At 30.0% G+C, this 18,550-nt stretch overlaps 1 protein-coding gene across 4 annotated transcripts in view; it reads right to left on the bottom strand.

The window, feature by feature from the left end:
* Nucleotides 1-18,550, bottom strand: part of slo (calcium-activated potassium channel slo) — a 503,706-nt gene that overhangs the window by 108,650 nt on the left and 376,506 nt on the right. For all 4 annotated transcript variants that reach the window (XM_081770216.1, XM_081770217.1, XM_081770212.1 and 1 more), the window contains exons 8-9: nucleotides 16,659-16,769; nucleotides 7,770-7,875 (exon numbers count right to left, since the gene is read on the bottom strand). In XM_081770216.1, the coding sequence (XP_081626342.1) occupies nucleotides 7,770-7,875; nucleotides 16,659-16,769 (217 nt within the window). The remainder of the gene's footprint in view (nucleotides 1-7,769; nucleotides 7,876-16,658; nucleotides 16,770-18,550) is intronic.

Genomic DNA, 18,550 nt, shown 5'->3' with positions numbered 1-18,550 from the left:
ACACTTAAAACTAGTTTTGAAGAAATATTATTCAAAAATTAGGGTGTTACCAGAATCTTCCAGGATATATGACTTATGTTCTACTAATTGTCTACTGAAAGGGTCTAGGACATAGGGAGGAGTGCATTGTACTTTTGTAAAATTAGTGAAAGAAACTACAAAAAGACAAACGTAACAATGTCGAATGATGAATACACTACAAAGTCTTTTCGTTGCTTTTTTCACGTGCTACAAATACAGTAAAATATTTTTTTCTGACTTTATTTGGCTATTGTAATAAATAAAGAAAATCTAAATATTCTATTCTGCTAAACTACTTATTAAGCTCCTCTCGCTGCAGAAGTATTGAAACCGAAAGTCAAGCGAAGCTATTTAATGAATTCTGAGAGATAAGTTTCATAATAATCATTTATTGGTGCTGATGAGTAACAGTTAACAGTATACTTAAAGTCTAAAAGTTGATGTAACAGTTTAAAAGCTCATTCTTTCCCAATTTTAAATCTGAACTTTGGATACTAAATCAGGGCAAACAACGAAAGATACCAGCACAGAAACATAGCTAGATCCTCACTTTATCCAAGTTCTGCATAAAGAGCTACTAATCATACGCAGAAGTTCAAATATATCGATGTATTGATAATTTTTGTAGTACATATTTCCTTGTAATTGTATTTTAAGTCCTTATGCAATAGCAAAATTATAAAGAATTGGAACTATCATTGAATATTTGTCACTAGAAATATATTGTGTAAATATTACGTATTCTCGTCTTCGTTGTTATGGCTCTTCAGAATATCAACATATAAACTCATTATCGTTGTTTAATAAGATAATTCAGTATTGATTCTGATTCAGAGTTCTTTTCGCATTTACTGTTGAAAGAATCAGATCTCAGATGCTGTACTTTCTGTTCTCAGCATTATCAACTGTTAAATATGAACTAATTAAATATCATATCGCGATAATCAGTGTGATTAACATATTTTATTGTTCATCTCACATATGTGTGTATTTTGAGAGAGAACCGTACTGCATTTGAAGTGCAGTACTTATAATTTGACTTAGTACATAGAAAACTGGAATAATTTGTTAACTATTTCCAAGCTACCAGATCTGTACTAGATCCGCACAGTTACTACTGACGATGTCATTGTATGGTTTATCCTCGGATTCAACCCACTTAATTCAACCCATCTTATTATTTTAAAGTTGATTCAAAAAGAAGAAAAAAAAAACTAGTCAAATAAAATGCACAATCTATCCTATCTTTGTCTTTATTTTGCATTGCTTAACTTCTTTCCTTGGATTTACGATAATGATGCTTTCTTCAACTTACTTCTGGAACCTTTAATAGCGAAGTGAACTAACAATTAATATCACCAATCGTTATTTATGATACTAATTGGTGTTCAAAAAGTTTATTTTCCAATCCCACACAAGAATCACATCTAAAATACAGTGCGGCGGTATGTAACAGACGTCAAAGCCAGTGCACCGCTGGTCAGAACCATTTCATTTTTTGCCATAATTCTTTAATTTTTTTCTTTTCAGCAATTATCAATTACCCCCTCACAAATTAGCGTACTTTCTGTGCCGTGCTTGTTACCATGGGAATTTTAACAAGGGGTAAACATTCTTCGCTATCTATTTTACGCAATATTTCTCTCCTAATTCCAGAAGATATGTTATCTATTGTATCTGGTTATTGTCAACCGAAATTGCACTTTCACTACTATCACAACGTATCATAATATTAAACTAAAATGTATATATGTCTAGAAAGAAAAGTATCTTGCCTTATCTGTATCAATTTGTGAAACAAATTTCAATTTGTGTCGTAATTAACGATTTCTGTATATAGAATTTTCGGCAGCAATGAAAATAGAAAATATTATTTATTTTACTGTTTTACGTGGACATGATAAATAAATATTTTTATACATAACGAAGCGTATGATAATTAACAGGAAAATAGACTAAATGTAATGGCATTTTTTTCAAAAGAAGGTACTAATGATCACTCTACAGCTTACCTTAATATGTAACTGACTCCATAAGGAGTATTTTAGTAAGTACGCAATCCGTAATGCTGTCAAGAAACAGGGAATTGATATTACGCAGCCCATGAAATGAATCTTTATTTTTATGACAAAAGCAAAATAATTTAATTTTACGCAAGTGTTGATTTCTTACTTTTATTCTAACCAAATGTTGTCCTGATCCAGTTTGTTTTTCCACTTTTTAAGAGTTGTAAATCGAACATTATTTTTCTTTCGCCACTTCAATAAAAAACAAGTAAGATTTAGCAAAAGTAAGATTTAGTAAGATTTCTGAGCCAATGCTATGCAATAATTGTGTAGATGTGTCATTTATGAACCCCTTACCAGAACTTGCAACAATTATGGAAAGATAAAAAAAAAAAAAAAAAAAAAAGCAGAAAAGAGAGTTCGCCTAACGTCCTGTGTTTTCGCTAGATACCTAATTTGAATATATGCTTTAAAATTTCAAAGTGCACATGGCTTTTTAGTCATCAATTCTACTGCCAGTTCGCAGTAGTATGGTGTGTGGTTCATAGGGGATTGGTATGTGATATTGAGAGCCTAAAAGACAACTAAAGGAAAACGTCGAGTTTTCGAGGGGAGATTTATCACAATCATATGTGAGCTCAAAAGAGAACCTTTTTATCACGAAAAAATAAAGGATACTGTACTGCTTTTGTCGTAAAAAAAATTCACTCATTTTAGTAATAAATTATTATTATAAATGCACAGCATTTTGATATTCAATTTTTGGTTTGCATATCGCATTCCGCTCCCCGTCTCTCTCTCAATATATATATATACATTGAAGCTTTGTACGATCTGACATACATTTCTAGTTTCTCGAATAGGGACACTACATATTTGAATTATTACATATTTGAAATCTATATCTTAAATGAAAACGTACAATACCACATTTATTATTCAGTGTTGTAAAGTAAGGACGCTATGGAATAACAAATATTCAAATTTTGGATGCCTCTACCCAGTAATAACACAACTGAGATGGATATGTCAATACTCACCCAAAATATCTTAATGTCGAATACTATGATCATGATACAGTGAATTCTAATAAACAGGAACAAAGTTACAAAGGATTGAGAACCTTCCTTTTTTATAAAAAAATGCTTTATTTCGAAAGCCTCTTTAGATAAATATCACAACCAATTATTAAATTAAATGAAATCTTTGAGTTTTACATCCCACGCTTATGCCGACTAGGCTAAAGGAGACTGTGGTAATGAGAAATGAATGAAATGGTGAAATGAATAAAGTGGAAGGAAACGGGAGAACACCGAGAAAACCCACGCACACGGGGTTTGTTCATCACAAAGTTTACTTGGCTCGAGCTGGGATCGAACCAGGGACCCTATGCACCAGAGGTGGAGGATCTACTACTGAGCCATCGCGGCACCTACACATCCAATCATGTTAGTGATTTTTCAATAGATATAAAGATGTAATTTGATATCTCAAACCGTTATAGAGATATCAAAAATCGTGGGTGGAGAGTGCCATATTGTTTAAAATGACGTATTTGTGGGAAATTATTAAAACGATGGTTGCTTTCATTTGCTTCTAGAACATAAAAACAACAGTTGTAATTATTACAAATTGTCAGAATTGCATAATTTTAAGCAGCGTTACTAACTTTAATGTTCAATGTTCAATCATCTACGTTATTGAATGTGGTTCTTATCTAAGCAGTTTTTCGAAATAAAAACCTTCAGAAAAATGTCAGGTTTTCAATCCGTTGTTACATTGCTCTTATTTATCAAAAATACACTGTAACATGGTCATAGTATTGGACACTAACGTACTTTGGATGTGCACTATCACGTTCACCTCACTTGTGTTATTACTGTTGTAGAAGCTTAAAAAATTTAGACGCTTGTGGAAGACAGTCATTAGTTTGTAAGAGTGAATAATAAGTGTAGTATTGTGAGTTTTCGTTTCATATGTAAATTTGAAATACGCAATAATCTAATGTAGTGTCATTTGAGAAAAGTGCAATTTTCTATTCGGTTGGCAATACTATTGATATGATGATATCGCAAAGTATATCAAACAATACCCCACTGGCGATATTTGCATTGTACAAAATTTTAGTGTTTTTTTTTAAACAATTAGTTTAAAAATTACAAGAGCGTATCGAGAGAAATGGTCCACCCTGATATACACATTAATTAGAACAAAGGAAACCCAAAGCCAGAACAGAAAGTAAATTACCAGAAAAGAGTAAAAGCATAATAGCAACACTGAAAATGTACACTATTATCCCTTTCACTAAAACGATTTGTCAGATCGAGAGGGAATAAAGTAGGAAGAAAGAAAATGAAACTAGTTGAGAAGCGACCAAGTGGGCTTAATGTACAAGGTGAACCACTTAAAGTGACCTCTCCGTCCTTGTAATTTCTAAACTAATTGACAGTAAAGGCTGAAATCTTGTAACAAGCAAATATCAAAAGCGGGAAGTAGTTTGATATACTTCGCGACACCACCAGGTCATCAGTTTTACCAAATTAACATAATGTTGTATTATTTCAAATGACAATGCGTCATATTATTACACTTTTTAGACCTATACGCAAAACGAAAACATTCAGTGTTACCAACTAAGGATACTAAAGTATTGCTAACAAGCAAACTTTTTATGGATTCTACAACGGTAATAACGCAACTCAGATTCACATCCAAAGTAATTTAATCTCGGATATTATACCATGATATGACGCCTTTCGAATAAATAGGAACAAAGTTACAAGGAATTCAAAATTTGGCATTTTTAAAAGGGTTTTATTTCGAGAAACTGCTTCGAGTATCACATCTAAGGAGTTATATAGTATTCAATTGACCAAATAATCATGATGCCATTTACAGCAATTTGATATCTCAAACAGTTCCGGAGATAGAATAAACATTGGTAAAGTTTGCAACACTTCTTAAAATGACATATTTGTGGGAAATGCTTAAAATGTTCCTTTCCCTTGCCTGTACGTATAACATTATAGCGATAGTGTTCGGTATTGTAATTGCAAAAAGTTTGCAATTACATAACTTAAAGTAGCTTTTTGAATGAATTTTCACCAATCGAAAGATGAAGAACGTCAGTACTTTTTCTAGTAGGACGAGGCAATCTGCCACATGTCTCAGAGAACACTTGCTTTTGCATATGAAATGTTTAGCGCTGATCTTAAAGTGATTACAGGTTTATGGCCGCGGCGATCATGGTCTTGTTGATATATGATTTTTTATGGGGAAAATTACAAGGAGAGTACATGAACAAAATCCACATATAATCTGCGAAGTCAAGGAGAACATGAGGAACAAAAGGAAGCATTACCCCAGCAGAATGGACACTGGTAAATTTAACTTGTTACACCGTGCACAGATGTATGTTGATAGAGATCATTTTTAACACATAATGTCGAGATTAATATAAGTAAGTTACTAAAGATAGTTAGTAAGTTAGTAAAGATAGATAGATAGTACTGTGCAAATGTTATTTATAATTCGACGGGGCCAGTTTTTCATGGCCCACTCTATAGAAGGCATTTAGAGAATTAAATATGTTGTGATGTTTCGACATTATGTGAGTTCTTTAATGGGATGTAATAAAATGCCTCATGTGATATCGTCGCATGAGAACCAGAGGAACGTAACTCCATTTTCGTAGGTTTACAGGCGAGAAGACAAAAATATTATTTACTTAGAAATATGTGTTTTTAATAAGATGGTAATTGAGCTGCATTGCCATAGATGATCGACAAGGAGGACAGATGGCGTTACGTTCCATTTATATCAGGTGGAGCTTTGAAAATTATGTCCAAACATGAAGAAAACGAAAACCACATTGTAGGAGTTACGTTTCCCTGGTTCTTATGCGACGATATGATGTTAATTGCTGAGTAATGTTTACCTAATCAATTATGACATCTGCAATCCCAGAATTTTATGTGATAATAAATGTCTTGAAAGGATTGAGAAATTCTTCTATAATGTCTTCTAACTAGTAGACCCTTATGTTTTAGAAATCATACTTCGTCTTTTCATTACTTTAAAAATAACAAACATTGAACTTACTTCGACCTCATCTTAAATGTTATTCTATTTACGAAGAAATCGTAAACAGTTGTGCAGTTCTCATATAACAGAAGATAGCAAAGACAAAACCAATTCGGTCATCATTGTGTAGTAGGTTATGTCTGAGAACCTGTCAGGTGAAAAAGTTTCCAGTCATTTTAATTGTCGTTATCTTAGCCATTCCAGGATACAAGTCTCCTTAATTTTTACTTCTTTTTCTCTCGTCAGGATGTTTGCTAAAACAAATTATCGTTTAGACAAAGTTAACCCGAGTGAAATTAGTGATAGGGTCTAAACGTATGTTCTTGTCTTTTCGATTTTTTAAATGAAGTTAATATCAGCCTGTAGGCACAGCTACTAATGAAAATGTTGTTTTGTTATTAAGTGTGCGTATATATTTCTCTTGACAACTTTGTCAGGACTGCACTATTACCCAGTAATCAAATTGGAAATAAATTACTATCAGTATGCTCATTTTAGATATACTTTTTGGCAAGCTGTTTAAACTAGTTATTTTTTTCATTGACCTAGTTTCATCAAAATTTTTAATTTTCATATGTGCAAACTGTAATATCATATGTATAATCGCGTATTGCTGCAGAACTGTCTACAATAGGTACATAGCATTAGTGATACGTTGCAAATTACGTTTCAAAAATAGCAAAATGAGTGCTATATCGGCTTGTATTATCCCAATAAATGCATTTCAGTAAGTTCGCTGAAAACTAGACTCGTCATATCAATTCAAACAAGAAAGAAAGGAAAAAATGAGAGAGTAAGAGAGAGACAAATGACAAATAAACGAGTGTGCACTTGGGCATTACGTCACTGGTATGAGTTCTGACATCCTTATTTGGGGTTCTATTATACTGTCTCAAATCATCCCAATTTTACTGCTAATATTATCAAGAGGAAGAAGAAAGAGGTCTTAGAAAGAAGTATTCAACTCGAAAAAAGTTTGTTATTTAGTTTTGATGTAGAATTATTCCTCTTTAGTTATTAATGATGTTGTAACGAAAGTTACCGTTTCTTCTTTCACCCGCTCTTATGGTTAGTGTCAATGAGTAGTTGTGTTACAAATATCACAACTTTGGTATTTATGGACTGAGGTGTAGTTTTCATTGTTAAAATTACTATAAATATATGATTTATGTCTTGCAATAAATTTTGATTGTGACTTGATTTTTATATATGAGATGAAGAACCTCTCCTTAAGCACTTTTATTTTATTGTTACATATTTACTATTTTCAAAAATGATTAAATTAAATTATTCAGTTTAGATGGTTATATTGTTTGCTGTTTTCTTTAAAGTTTTACTTATCTGCTTAAATGTGAAAAGTTCATCAGAGGCCGAAATAATCCAAGCTTGAATTATCCGCCTGAAACCAGTTTGCTTGTGTGTAAAGGTTAACGTTTATGATAAGTAACATTAAAGATATCAAATTAACACATTTGCACACATACTTTCAAACACACACTAAAACACAGTGAATCAACTGTTTGGAACTGGTGTTTTTTTAGTGTTAAAAGCTAAGCACAGTCAAGAAGGAGGAAAGAAGTAGCCACAGCTACGTTTCACAGTTGAAAATACAACATATTAACAGGACACATAGCTCCGCCAGACTTGGATTTTTCTCACCTTAACCCTTTGTAGATCAATGGGGTTCATTATTGAGCCTTGGAAGAATTCAACTGTTGTAAAATGCCTCTTGAACAGACCTTCCAGTTCAAGGTCGGGAGGCTTTCTGCTTGGCCACGACAAAATGGTAGCAGAGAAGGTGAATGATGGAAAAATGAGAAAAAATAAAATTAATATACGCTACAGTTAGAAAAAATAAACAAGATGAACAGCCCAAAAATCAGGCAAAAACATCCAAGGTGATATTTTATACTATCTCATGCAATTTCTGTGTACTCTAAATTGAAACTGTAACATTAGGACAACGTGACACTGTTTCCTAATTTATATATAAAATAAGAGTTTAATAGAATGTATAGTAAATACTTAAATTATAAAGAACTTACACCTTAGTTTCTTTAAAAATATTTAATTACAAATTGTTTCAATTGTGAATGCTGCATTAGTTATGCGAGGCAAAAATGTGTATGCTATATTAATAAATAAATTAATAAAAGTCTACAGTTCATTAACCAAATTCAATGATAATAGTATCAGTTTTACTCCAGACTTTGTGTTCAATGTTCGAAAGACTTCATTTACTGAAACCTAGCACCCTATAAATATCTGTCCTATTGTTTGTTTTTATTTCACTTGGGATCGATCACAAAATACTCTGGACTATCCCAGAAATTTCTCAACTATTCTACTTTACATCCTACCAACTTTAAGTTTATCAGAAAAATATAGCCAATTTCCGTAGTAAGTTTCACTCAATGCGTTGTGTTGATCTTTAGCAATATATGTTCGTTAAAGTAACGTATTGTATGGACTGATTTTTTTTAAAAAATCCCACACTAGAAAAGAGAATTTGGCTTGGCAATGAAAATTTCACTCACTGGACTACTAATGTCATAATTTTGAATCCCTGTTTGTTAGAAAACATTTCTAGATAAAATTGAATCATTCAACTGATAGTCCTCAAAAAGAAGCCTTAGTGAGCTTTATGACCTTTAACAATTAAATTGAACATACAGAACACTTTTTCAAAACTTAACATTCTACTAACCTTTGTGTTCCAACAGTGATGGTTCAATACTCATTGACTTTTTATCGATATGTCAGGCATAATGCACAAATACTTTTCGTCGGGATATATTCTAAGCTAAATTGTGAAAAGTTAGATTATTCACATCCTGGAATATAACACTTCAGTAGTTAACCAATCACTAGGGAGTCAAAGTAGTTCAGTTTGTTGCTACTAGTAATTGGTTTGCTACTAAAGTATTATATTCTAGGATGTGAATGACCTAATTTTTCACAATTTAGCTTAGAATACATCACGACGAAAGGCATTCATTTATTATGCCTGGAATATTGATGAGAAGTCAATGAGTATTGGATCATCACTACTAGAACACAAAGGTAGTACAGCGTTAAATAGTCTTTATTTACTATACTTAAAACATCATCAAAATAAATCACGCATTGAGTTTTGAAGCACAATATATAAAAATTATAGCGCACTGAATTTATCAGGACTTCTATTTAAGATGATTATTAGTTACATGATTCAGTTTTTATCATATTAAGCATTGATGCAATTTCCACTAAGTTTGATTTTTATTTTAGTGATTCATTATATACATTAATTAAATGTGTTTTTGATTCATATAAATTTCAAATATTTGCCTTCAAATTTGAAAATTTAGAAGTTTTGAATCTATCCATTCCATCAGATTATCCTCTTAATTCTCTTAAACCTTTCTTAAAATCTTTATGACATCAAGATGCTGTGAGACGTTTAATTCTTTTGAAAAAAGATCCTTAGTTACTAATAGTGTTTCATCATATGTCTAACAAATGCATATGACAATTATTTTTTAAAATAAAACCTTTTATTTCTGGCTTACTTGCTGACTTGGAATAAAATTTTAACTAAATATTATCTCGAACTTACTTTTTAATTTAACTATTTAAAAAAAAAAAATCCATTACCTTGTTTCATCTTAGATTCTTTCACTTTCCTTATTTTGGATGTTTTGGACTTTACAAGCTTTATTTTGGACAAAGAGTCGTATTTAACCGGTTTTAGAAAGTTTAGAATTATTATTCCTGTATTTGGGATTGCTAAAAATGTAGATAAATTGATATACACTATATGTTTATTTTTAATTATATTCACTATTAGAGATACTTCTTTGGTTGAGATTTCAGCTTTTTGGACAAAAGAGTGCTAAATATACTAGTATTTATTATTCTTATTAAATATTCTTGTATTATTATTTACTATTCTTATATATTAAAAATAATAAGAGTAATAATATTCTTACTATTTTCATGAACTTACAAGATATCTGAGTGATATATTATTAATATAAATAAAATACTATTTACATTAATTTCATTTTAGATATTAATTAACGACAATTTTTGTTTGTTTAAAATTATCTACAGGTGTACAGATATAAAATTTTATCCACTCAGAAGTGTTCGGTCTTCAAATGTTTTAAAATTTTGTGTAACACTTTGCTGTCCTGTTCCTTGCAGTCGGTTCAGCTAACATTATTCTGCTACAATTAAAGATTATTTTGTACTAACATTATGAATGGCATAAAGCTATTTCAAGTATGTCTGTACCAAATAAATGTTTTGGTGTACTGTAAAGAAACTGTATTATTTGTAACGTTTTAATGAACTAATAAAATAAGAAGATTAATTAAAGTTTAGATCTTAACACTGTCACAAGCATTAATTGAAGTCTTAATAAAGAATATGTTTAAAGCAATATCGCTGAACAATAATGTTACAGTTTCCAATTTAGATACAGAAACTTCTATTATGATGGAGATGCTGTCCGAAAAGATTGTAGCTGATTATGGGGCACCTTCAAGAGATTACCTTTACTCTTTCTAGATCTACAGCATTCATCATTGTTCCCTGAAAAAATTCCACTGTGGTGTAGTGTCGCTTCAGCAACCCTTCCAATTCAAGATCTGGCTCTTTCCTGAAATATAAGTTAGAATTAATTCAAAAGGGGTGGTGAACTGTAAGTAAGGGGTTAGTATGCTGTCTTTCTCAAAATATCTGCTGTGCTTTCAACCTCAATGCCACAGTAACAGATGCAAGAAAATAAATAAAAGGGGGAAAGTCCTTCATATTCAAATAATGTCGCCATGTGTGTCTCATTCACTGCTTTCTATGCAGCTACCACAGCATGCTGGTAATGGTCCACGATGACAAAATGAAAGCTACGAAAAAACAAAAAGTAATAACATATAAGTATATGGCGTGAGGCTATTTAAGCGTAACAGCCATAGATTAAAACCAATGGAGACAGGAAAATCTCATCTGACTTAAAGAGATACTTTCATCTCAACCTCAAATACTGCATAAGCAACTAATGATATTGTTTCGTTCGTGCACCTTCATGAACTGTACTTTTAAGGAGCTCATACGGGACTAAAATTCATTTTTAAATAAACATTATGCAACAGTAGAAGAAAAAAACTTATGATTTTTTCCTTGGCTGAATAAATTACTTAATACAAAATTCGATTTGTGTGTGTTTAATAAAAAGGTGGTATGAAGGACAATTATTTTAAAAAGTAATATACCGTACCATACAACAAAATATACTTTATGTTTAGTAATTTCCCACATGAATTAATACGGTAAATTATATTACATTTCAGATCTACTAAATATAATATATATTGGACTTATACGATATTCAACTTTTGAAAATGGAAGTATTTTTCTTCATACCGAACTAAATAAATAATAACGCTAATTCCACATTTAAGTTTTTCTTTAGTAAAAATAAAAATAGTTCTTCTTTTGTCGAGCTGAAACTGAATAATAACACAAGTTTTGCATCTTTTTTCTTAATGTGAAATGTTCCTGTCTCTTTTAAACCATGGTTAAAAATTAAAATAAATTATCATAAATAATTAAAAATCATATTATTTCCTCTCCGCAATAAATTGTCGGAGAACACCATGCTATGAAAAAAGTCTAAAGGGTAATTTATTGCAACAAAGTCATAATAAGGGTGTTTTCTAAGCTAGGGAATCATTTGTTTGGAAATTTATGTGCTAAGGATACATGCGATCAAACTCGCTACATATACAGCATATATGTGAAGAAAAGCATGCTGAAATTAATAACACACTATGTTAGTATCAATATAACTTCTATCTATGAGGGTTCAAAATTCTACTCTTAATGTTTAAATATTGAAAGAAGTAATAACGTAACTTAATTCGTACTACCTACAGTGTACAAAAGTTTCTAATAAATGCAGTAATCTTAATGTGCTAGAGGGGTAAGTTACAAATTTACTTTCATACTTAACTTCATTTCTACTTGTTATAAATGTGTTATAACCAGAGACCAATATCCTAATGGTAATGCTATTATTCATTGGATTTATTATATGTATTACACTAACATTAAACATATTAAATATCTTGTTTATAAGAGTTAGGTTTAAAATCAATTCTGAACTTTAAAATTCCAAATTTACTAACGGTATCTGGAAGAGTACCTAGCCCTACACATACTAACATCCTATCAAGAATTATAACAAACGTATGTTAATTTTTACAACAGTAGTAAATAAAATCCTAGTCACAACATTTTGTATTAAGTAACAATAAAAGATAATTTTAGTGGAAAAGGAAGATAGTAACTGTAAGTAAACACAGAATAACACATTACAACCATGCGGTAGTATATTCTCAGCGCTATTATAATATGTACTCTCAATGCAATTACGATGTTGCTTCTGTAATTTTGTGCCTTCTTTAATTTTGTAGTCTATTTATAAATGTATTTTTACATGATATTAAATAAATGAAAAAAAAGTGAATGTATCAATGTTTTCATTTGATTTAGATCTAGGGCAAGAAATTTCATATCAAATTCAAACGTATTTCTAGTAAGGTATTGTTGAAGATCATAATAAATAAAAATTGCAGAATATATCTATAAAGAAAGATAGAAGGCATGCTTAATTAACACATTTTTTCATATAGATATTTTAAGTTCAGAAACAAGATGAGGGAATAAAGAAGAGGAGGAAGAAAGAAAGAAAGAAAAAAGAAAAATAATATTTACACTATATTCGGAAGTTGTATTGCGATTCACAATGATTATCTTAAACACCATATTTACATTATCACATGAACGGCGTTGTGAAGTGTTACTGATTCCATTTTTATGCAGTTATACTAGCATGAAATTAAATAAAAACTTGTTACTTTATGCTGCGTTAAATCTTTATTCTTCCGGTATTTCGTCCATCTAATACCCTGCGGACATAATCGAAGTATCGTTTCTTTTGCAGGTAAGGTAAGTACGATTCCCCTACTCATCTTATTAATTTCCATCATCTTTTAAATTTATATATAAAAAAATTCTCTACCATAAATTTGTGAGAAAACAGTTAAAATGTTGGATACCTCCACTACTAGAATGTACCTGTCATTTCACATCTAACAACTTAAATTTCTTTGATTAGGTAAATAAGTATAATTGCCGGACAATTTATTAATACATACTTTGGTATCCGAAACAATTAGTTATTACAATGTAGTCGCGGAGTTTTTCTTAAATCAACCAGTGTCCCATAATATGCAACAAATTTAGTGATTATTTCAATACATTTTTACATCATTGAAAATATGGTGCCTTGCAACAGTTAACATAACAGATATAAAATGACAAGTACAGTAGTAGTGCTTATCAATGGTTTAAGTGTTTTCTCACAAGTTTATTAAAGAAGAATCTTGAGAACAAATTCAAAGAAGATTAGGAAAATCGTATTTGCTTGTAAAAAGAAGCTGAAACCCTGACAAAGTCCGCAGAGTATTAGACGGACGAAATGTTAGAACAATCAAGATTTAACGCAACATAAGGTAACAAGTTTTTATTTAATTTCATACTAACAAATTAGTATTTATATATTTCTGGTGTTAAATGAACACACAAAAATCTTGATATAAAAAGAGAGAGAAAAACCGTATTTAGTAGCTTTAATTTGCAATGTAATGTTACTTATAAATTAATACTCTAAAACATTTGTCACCTGCATAAATATTACCATATTCATTTTATTTCTTATGACAATGAAAAATAGAAAAGGATTTCTCATTATTAAAATCCAAAATTGAAGAATGTTTTGATTTTCACCTCTAAAGATGGAATACTTTCGTCTCCTCATTCAATCATTATATGACAATTTACCTACTATTCTGATGCAAGCACTTATTTAGCGTAGTAAAAGTAACCACGTATTTCAATTTAATATAAAAGTATTAATGTGTAGAAATGAAATTGTTTGAAACACACACACACACACACACACACACACATTTTTAAAGGTAAGTTTTCTTTTTTCTTTCTTTCTTACTTTCTTTCTCTTGTGTATATCTTCTTTTAGTTTTATGGATCAAGTTATAACATAATTCATACATTTACTAAGTTTAGTGCATGCGGCAATAATCATACCAGAAGACGTATTGTTTAAGTAATTATGCAATACCAGAAACCTGATCAACCTCAAAATATAAGTAAAATGTTGCAAGAGACCAGTGCATGGTAAAATTAAAAGATGCAAGGAGGTGACTTTCATTTCAGGCCAGTACCTATGATACTTCAAAGAAGTAAATTTCACTTTATTTTTTTTTTCAGGAGTAAAGAAAAAACTTCCAGATATATCAATAAAATAAAATAAAAGAGATTCCTCCTTAATGTGACATTTGTTGGAAGTTAGAAGTTGAGAAACAACACATCCTTTCGAATATATATACCAATTAAATGAGTTTCCTCAACTACTCAAGTACAATTCAATAATCACCACTATATTGAAGAACAAAGAGTGAAATTTACCTCATTAAGTATTTAAATTAGTTATATTTTCTTTTATTTACAGGTATTGAAATTACACTCATGCATATGAGCAATCAAGACGATGTAGTTTGTGCAGCACAGGGGGAGACAATTTATCAAGCTAAACGAAGTTACTAACCATTTCAATTCTTACCAAACGAAGTTATCCTATGAAAATTCTTATTTATTTCACCCTAAGTAAGTCGTAATTAGAACCACAAAAAATTAATAACAAACAAAGTATCCGTTATCAACTGCAGTCTCTTCATGGCAGTCACAGTGTATTACAAAATATAACATTAATAATGGATAGAAATATGTTTCTACTGAGAGTTAGTTATTTAGCTGGACGAATACGTGCAATAAAGCTGCTAGATGTGAGAACAGATCAACAGAAGTAAAAGATAAAAAGAAAATACGTGGGAGTATGTTATAATTACAACAGACATAATTACAGCTAATTACTTACGCAGTAGAAAGAGTACGTATTTAAATATTGATTGAACATAGTGTAGGCAATATATCTATATGCTGATCTTTAAACGTCAGAGTTAACGAACAAGTTTCAGCAATATTGTTTATTTCTTCATATATTTTTATTTTTTCATATATGGTACTTTCATGCTTCAAATGTTGCTAATATTGAACTAAGTTTTTGTTTTATTCTTATTCATATAAGTGGAGTTGTTTAACAAATTGTTTTTGCTCATAAAATATTAATATGGAACATGTCAAAATGATTTATTAACAAAATTTAACATATTTATCCTATATCTACCTAAGTTTCAAGAATATGGTACATTAAAAGATGTGCTTTCAAGGTTACTCTGAATTTCAAACACAAATCGAATTTTATGAGAAAGTTACAAAATATTCTAAATACACTAATCATGACAAGCTCGATCAATTATACATATGAATTTACTAAAGCACTGTAGAAAATGACTAAGAAGGTTTTCGAAATTTATTTGATATTTGATTGTATTTGACATATTAATTTCCGAAATAAATGGACGAAACTGTTTTGAAAATTCTCCATTAATAAGGAAAATTACTTTGAATACCATCTTTTCCCCAGTGCTTATTAATTTTCAAGAAATATGAACATGTTTGAAACAATAAATGAATAAATCATCGACGAAATATATATATCTTTGATTTCATTTATATTTTTTGATTCGTTGTCGAACTTGGTAAATACACACTTAAAAGATAAATAGCAGAATAATAAATTTCAGGGATAAATTTTTTCTTTAAGTACTCTTTTTTTTAATTTTTATTTTTGTGGGGAGAATACTAAGGAATTTAGATATTTATTGAAAACAAATTGAACACATCTTTCGCAATACGCACATTAAGGAGAACTTCTTAATTGTCTGAATGAAATATGGTTCATTCTCTCTAACCCAATAGAGAATAGGACAGATTTATGCAATACCCTTTCTACATCTTTCTGAAATTAGCAACAATGATAAAATTCAGAAGTTCAACACGAAGATAATGTTTATTAAAGAATTTATTCCCAATGCGTGTATAATCATTTATGATTCACATTATTGGTGCTAGTAATAGATATAATCTCCATTATCAAGTTTGATATGACTATGTAAATATGGATAGACCTAGTTTAGATTTGACATTTTTCTATATATTTTATTAATTGCTAATGATGATTTATGTATAATTAGGAATATTCGAAATGCTATCAATTTAAAAGAAGAATTCATAACATTGACTGTACTTAGTAACATAAATCGTTAAGAGGATTAGAATAAAAAATGCAACAATACATTGATATCAATATTTGTTATATTAATTCATTGTTTAATATCAAAAACAGAACGCAGAAGTTTGCGTATGTTTGCGTATTATGCACAGCATTTATAAAACTAAATATTGTCAAACTAATGATAATAGTAAAAAGATTTTACACATTTAAGCATTATAACATGAAAATTGTTACTTACTATTGAAATCGACACTTATATGTTCACACCTGTTTCAAGTTTTTCCTACCTGTGTAAAAATACAACTTCTACATCTACATCTTCCCTATCTTCATGCAGGAAATCTTTTAGGAAGTGTGACACGGATTCGTATGTGATGTGACCACAAACAACTATATGCCTGAAAAATGTTTTCCAATTATTAATATTCACTACTAATCAGAAGATACTAAATGACGCAATAATATATTATCATTTTCTTTGAAATCAATATTTAAGATAATTCATTATAAAATATATATGAAATTTAATTTTACAAAGTTACGAGATGCGCACAGTGCATTTATTTTGTAGCAACTCTGAACATGGAAAATCTACAATTTTCACTTTTTTTTAAATGAAGCTTTGGTATTATCACGTTTGTGATTTAGTTCACACTTTCTCTACCGTCCAGAATTATTGTCTAAACAGTCATTCTACACTATAATTTTCAAAGGCTAAAGATATAGTATTCGAAAAACATCAATATTTAAGTTTTCTAAGTGTTCAACTTTAGCATAAAATATTTTAGAAAATCAACACTGTAAATGAGTTGAACATCTCAAATAATATGAAAAATCTAAATCGTTTAATTTATGCTACTACTTACCTTTCCTATAAAGAAAGAAAAGAAAGAGTCAAACTGTACACTCGGTGTAGCAAAAGAACATGAAGATGAAAAATGTTGAAGTTTCCAGATTAATAATAATAATAATAATAATAATAATAATAATAATAATAATAATAATAATAATAATAATAATAATAATAATAATAATAATAATAATAATGATGATGATGATGATGATGATCCAGAAATGATAAAACTAAGAAAACTAAAAATTAATATTGAAAACTCTATAAGTTCATTCTGCTTAAAATTGAGTGGAAACTACATATTTTCAGAACAAAGAGATTACTTATTTCGTGATTTATAAACACTGATTTATAATACTCTAAAAATTGTCAATAAATAAATAAATAAATAAAATTAAAAAATAATCTATAAATCTGCCAACTCATTCTCTCATCACACTCATGAGGCTTTGTACAAATATTTTTCTTAGATCCTCGACTGTGAATAGGACGTTTACAAAATTCAGCCTCTAAAGAGAGGAAATGGACTCTGAAATATACTCTGTAACAAAAAGAAACAGATACATAACAGAATATTTGCACTAACGGAACTTAGAAGAAACAAACAAGGGAAAAGTTTATGAATGCGTAAACTGTTAGAATAATCCTGAGATTTTTCTAAACAGAATATCTATAATTGTTGGAAATCATCACCGAAACGGGTATTAATTCACTGTGTACAGAAAGAAGCAATCGAAAGGGTTTTGGTAATGGCACTGACTGTCTTCGGGATTTAGTCATGATAGACTAAATTTCTACTCCATTGTACATTTCACGCTGATTTATCATTCGAGGGTTGCGTTCATCGATGGTCAATTTCCTCGTGGAAACACACACGAGCTCAACAACATTATTATTAAATGTTTCACATTTATGTGCTTTGTTAATTATTATCCATTATACTATAGGTAGGTTATAATTATTACCGAGACATGGAAGTATGAATTAATCTATAATAACAATATGCTTGGACTCATATTTTTTACAAGTAATCAGTTATATTCTCATATCTCTTCTTCTGACTGTATACATTTTTTTTACATATAGCTGTAAACCCTTAATGTTTCTGTAAGGTTTCGATTATCTGACGATTTCTCAAGTTTTGATCTCAAAATTTGAAATGTCAATATCATGAAACCACTATTTCATCTTGTGACGCCAGACATATTCACAAGGAAAAAAAAGGCAATATGTAACGATAGCTGACTTCCTACCATCTCTTCACCCAAGAAGTTCTCCTAATGCAACTCTGTTACTAACTTAATCAATCTATTACTATGTTTGTCG

Source organism: Thermobia domestica, chromosome 1, assembly GCF_964235325.1.
Source record: "Thermobia domestica chromosome 1, izTheDome1.hap1.1, whole genome shotgun sequence".
Lineage (NCBI taxonomy): Eukaryota > Metazoa > Arthropoda > Insecta > Zygentoma > Lepismatidae > Thermobia > Thermobia domestica.
Note: the sequence above shows the minus strand (reverse complement) of the source record. Positions and strands in the feature narration are given on the sequence as shown.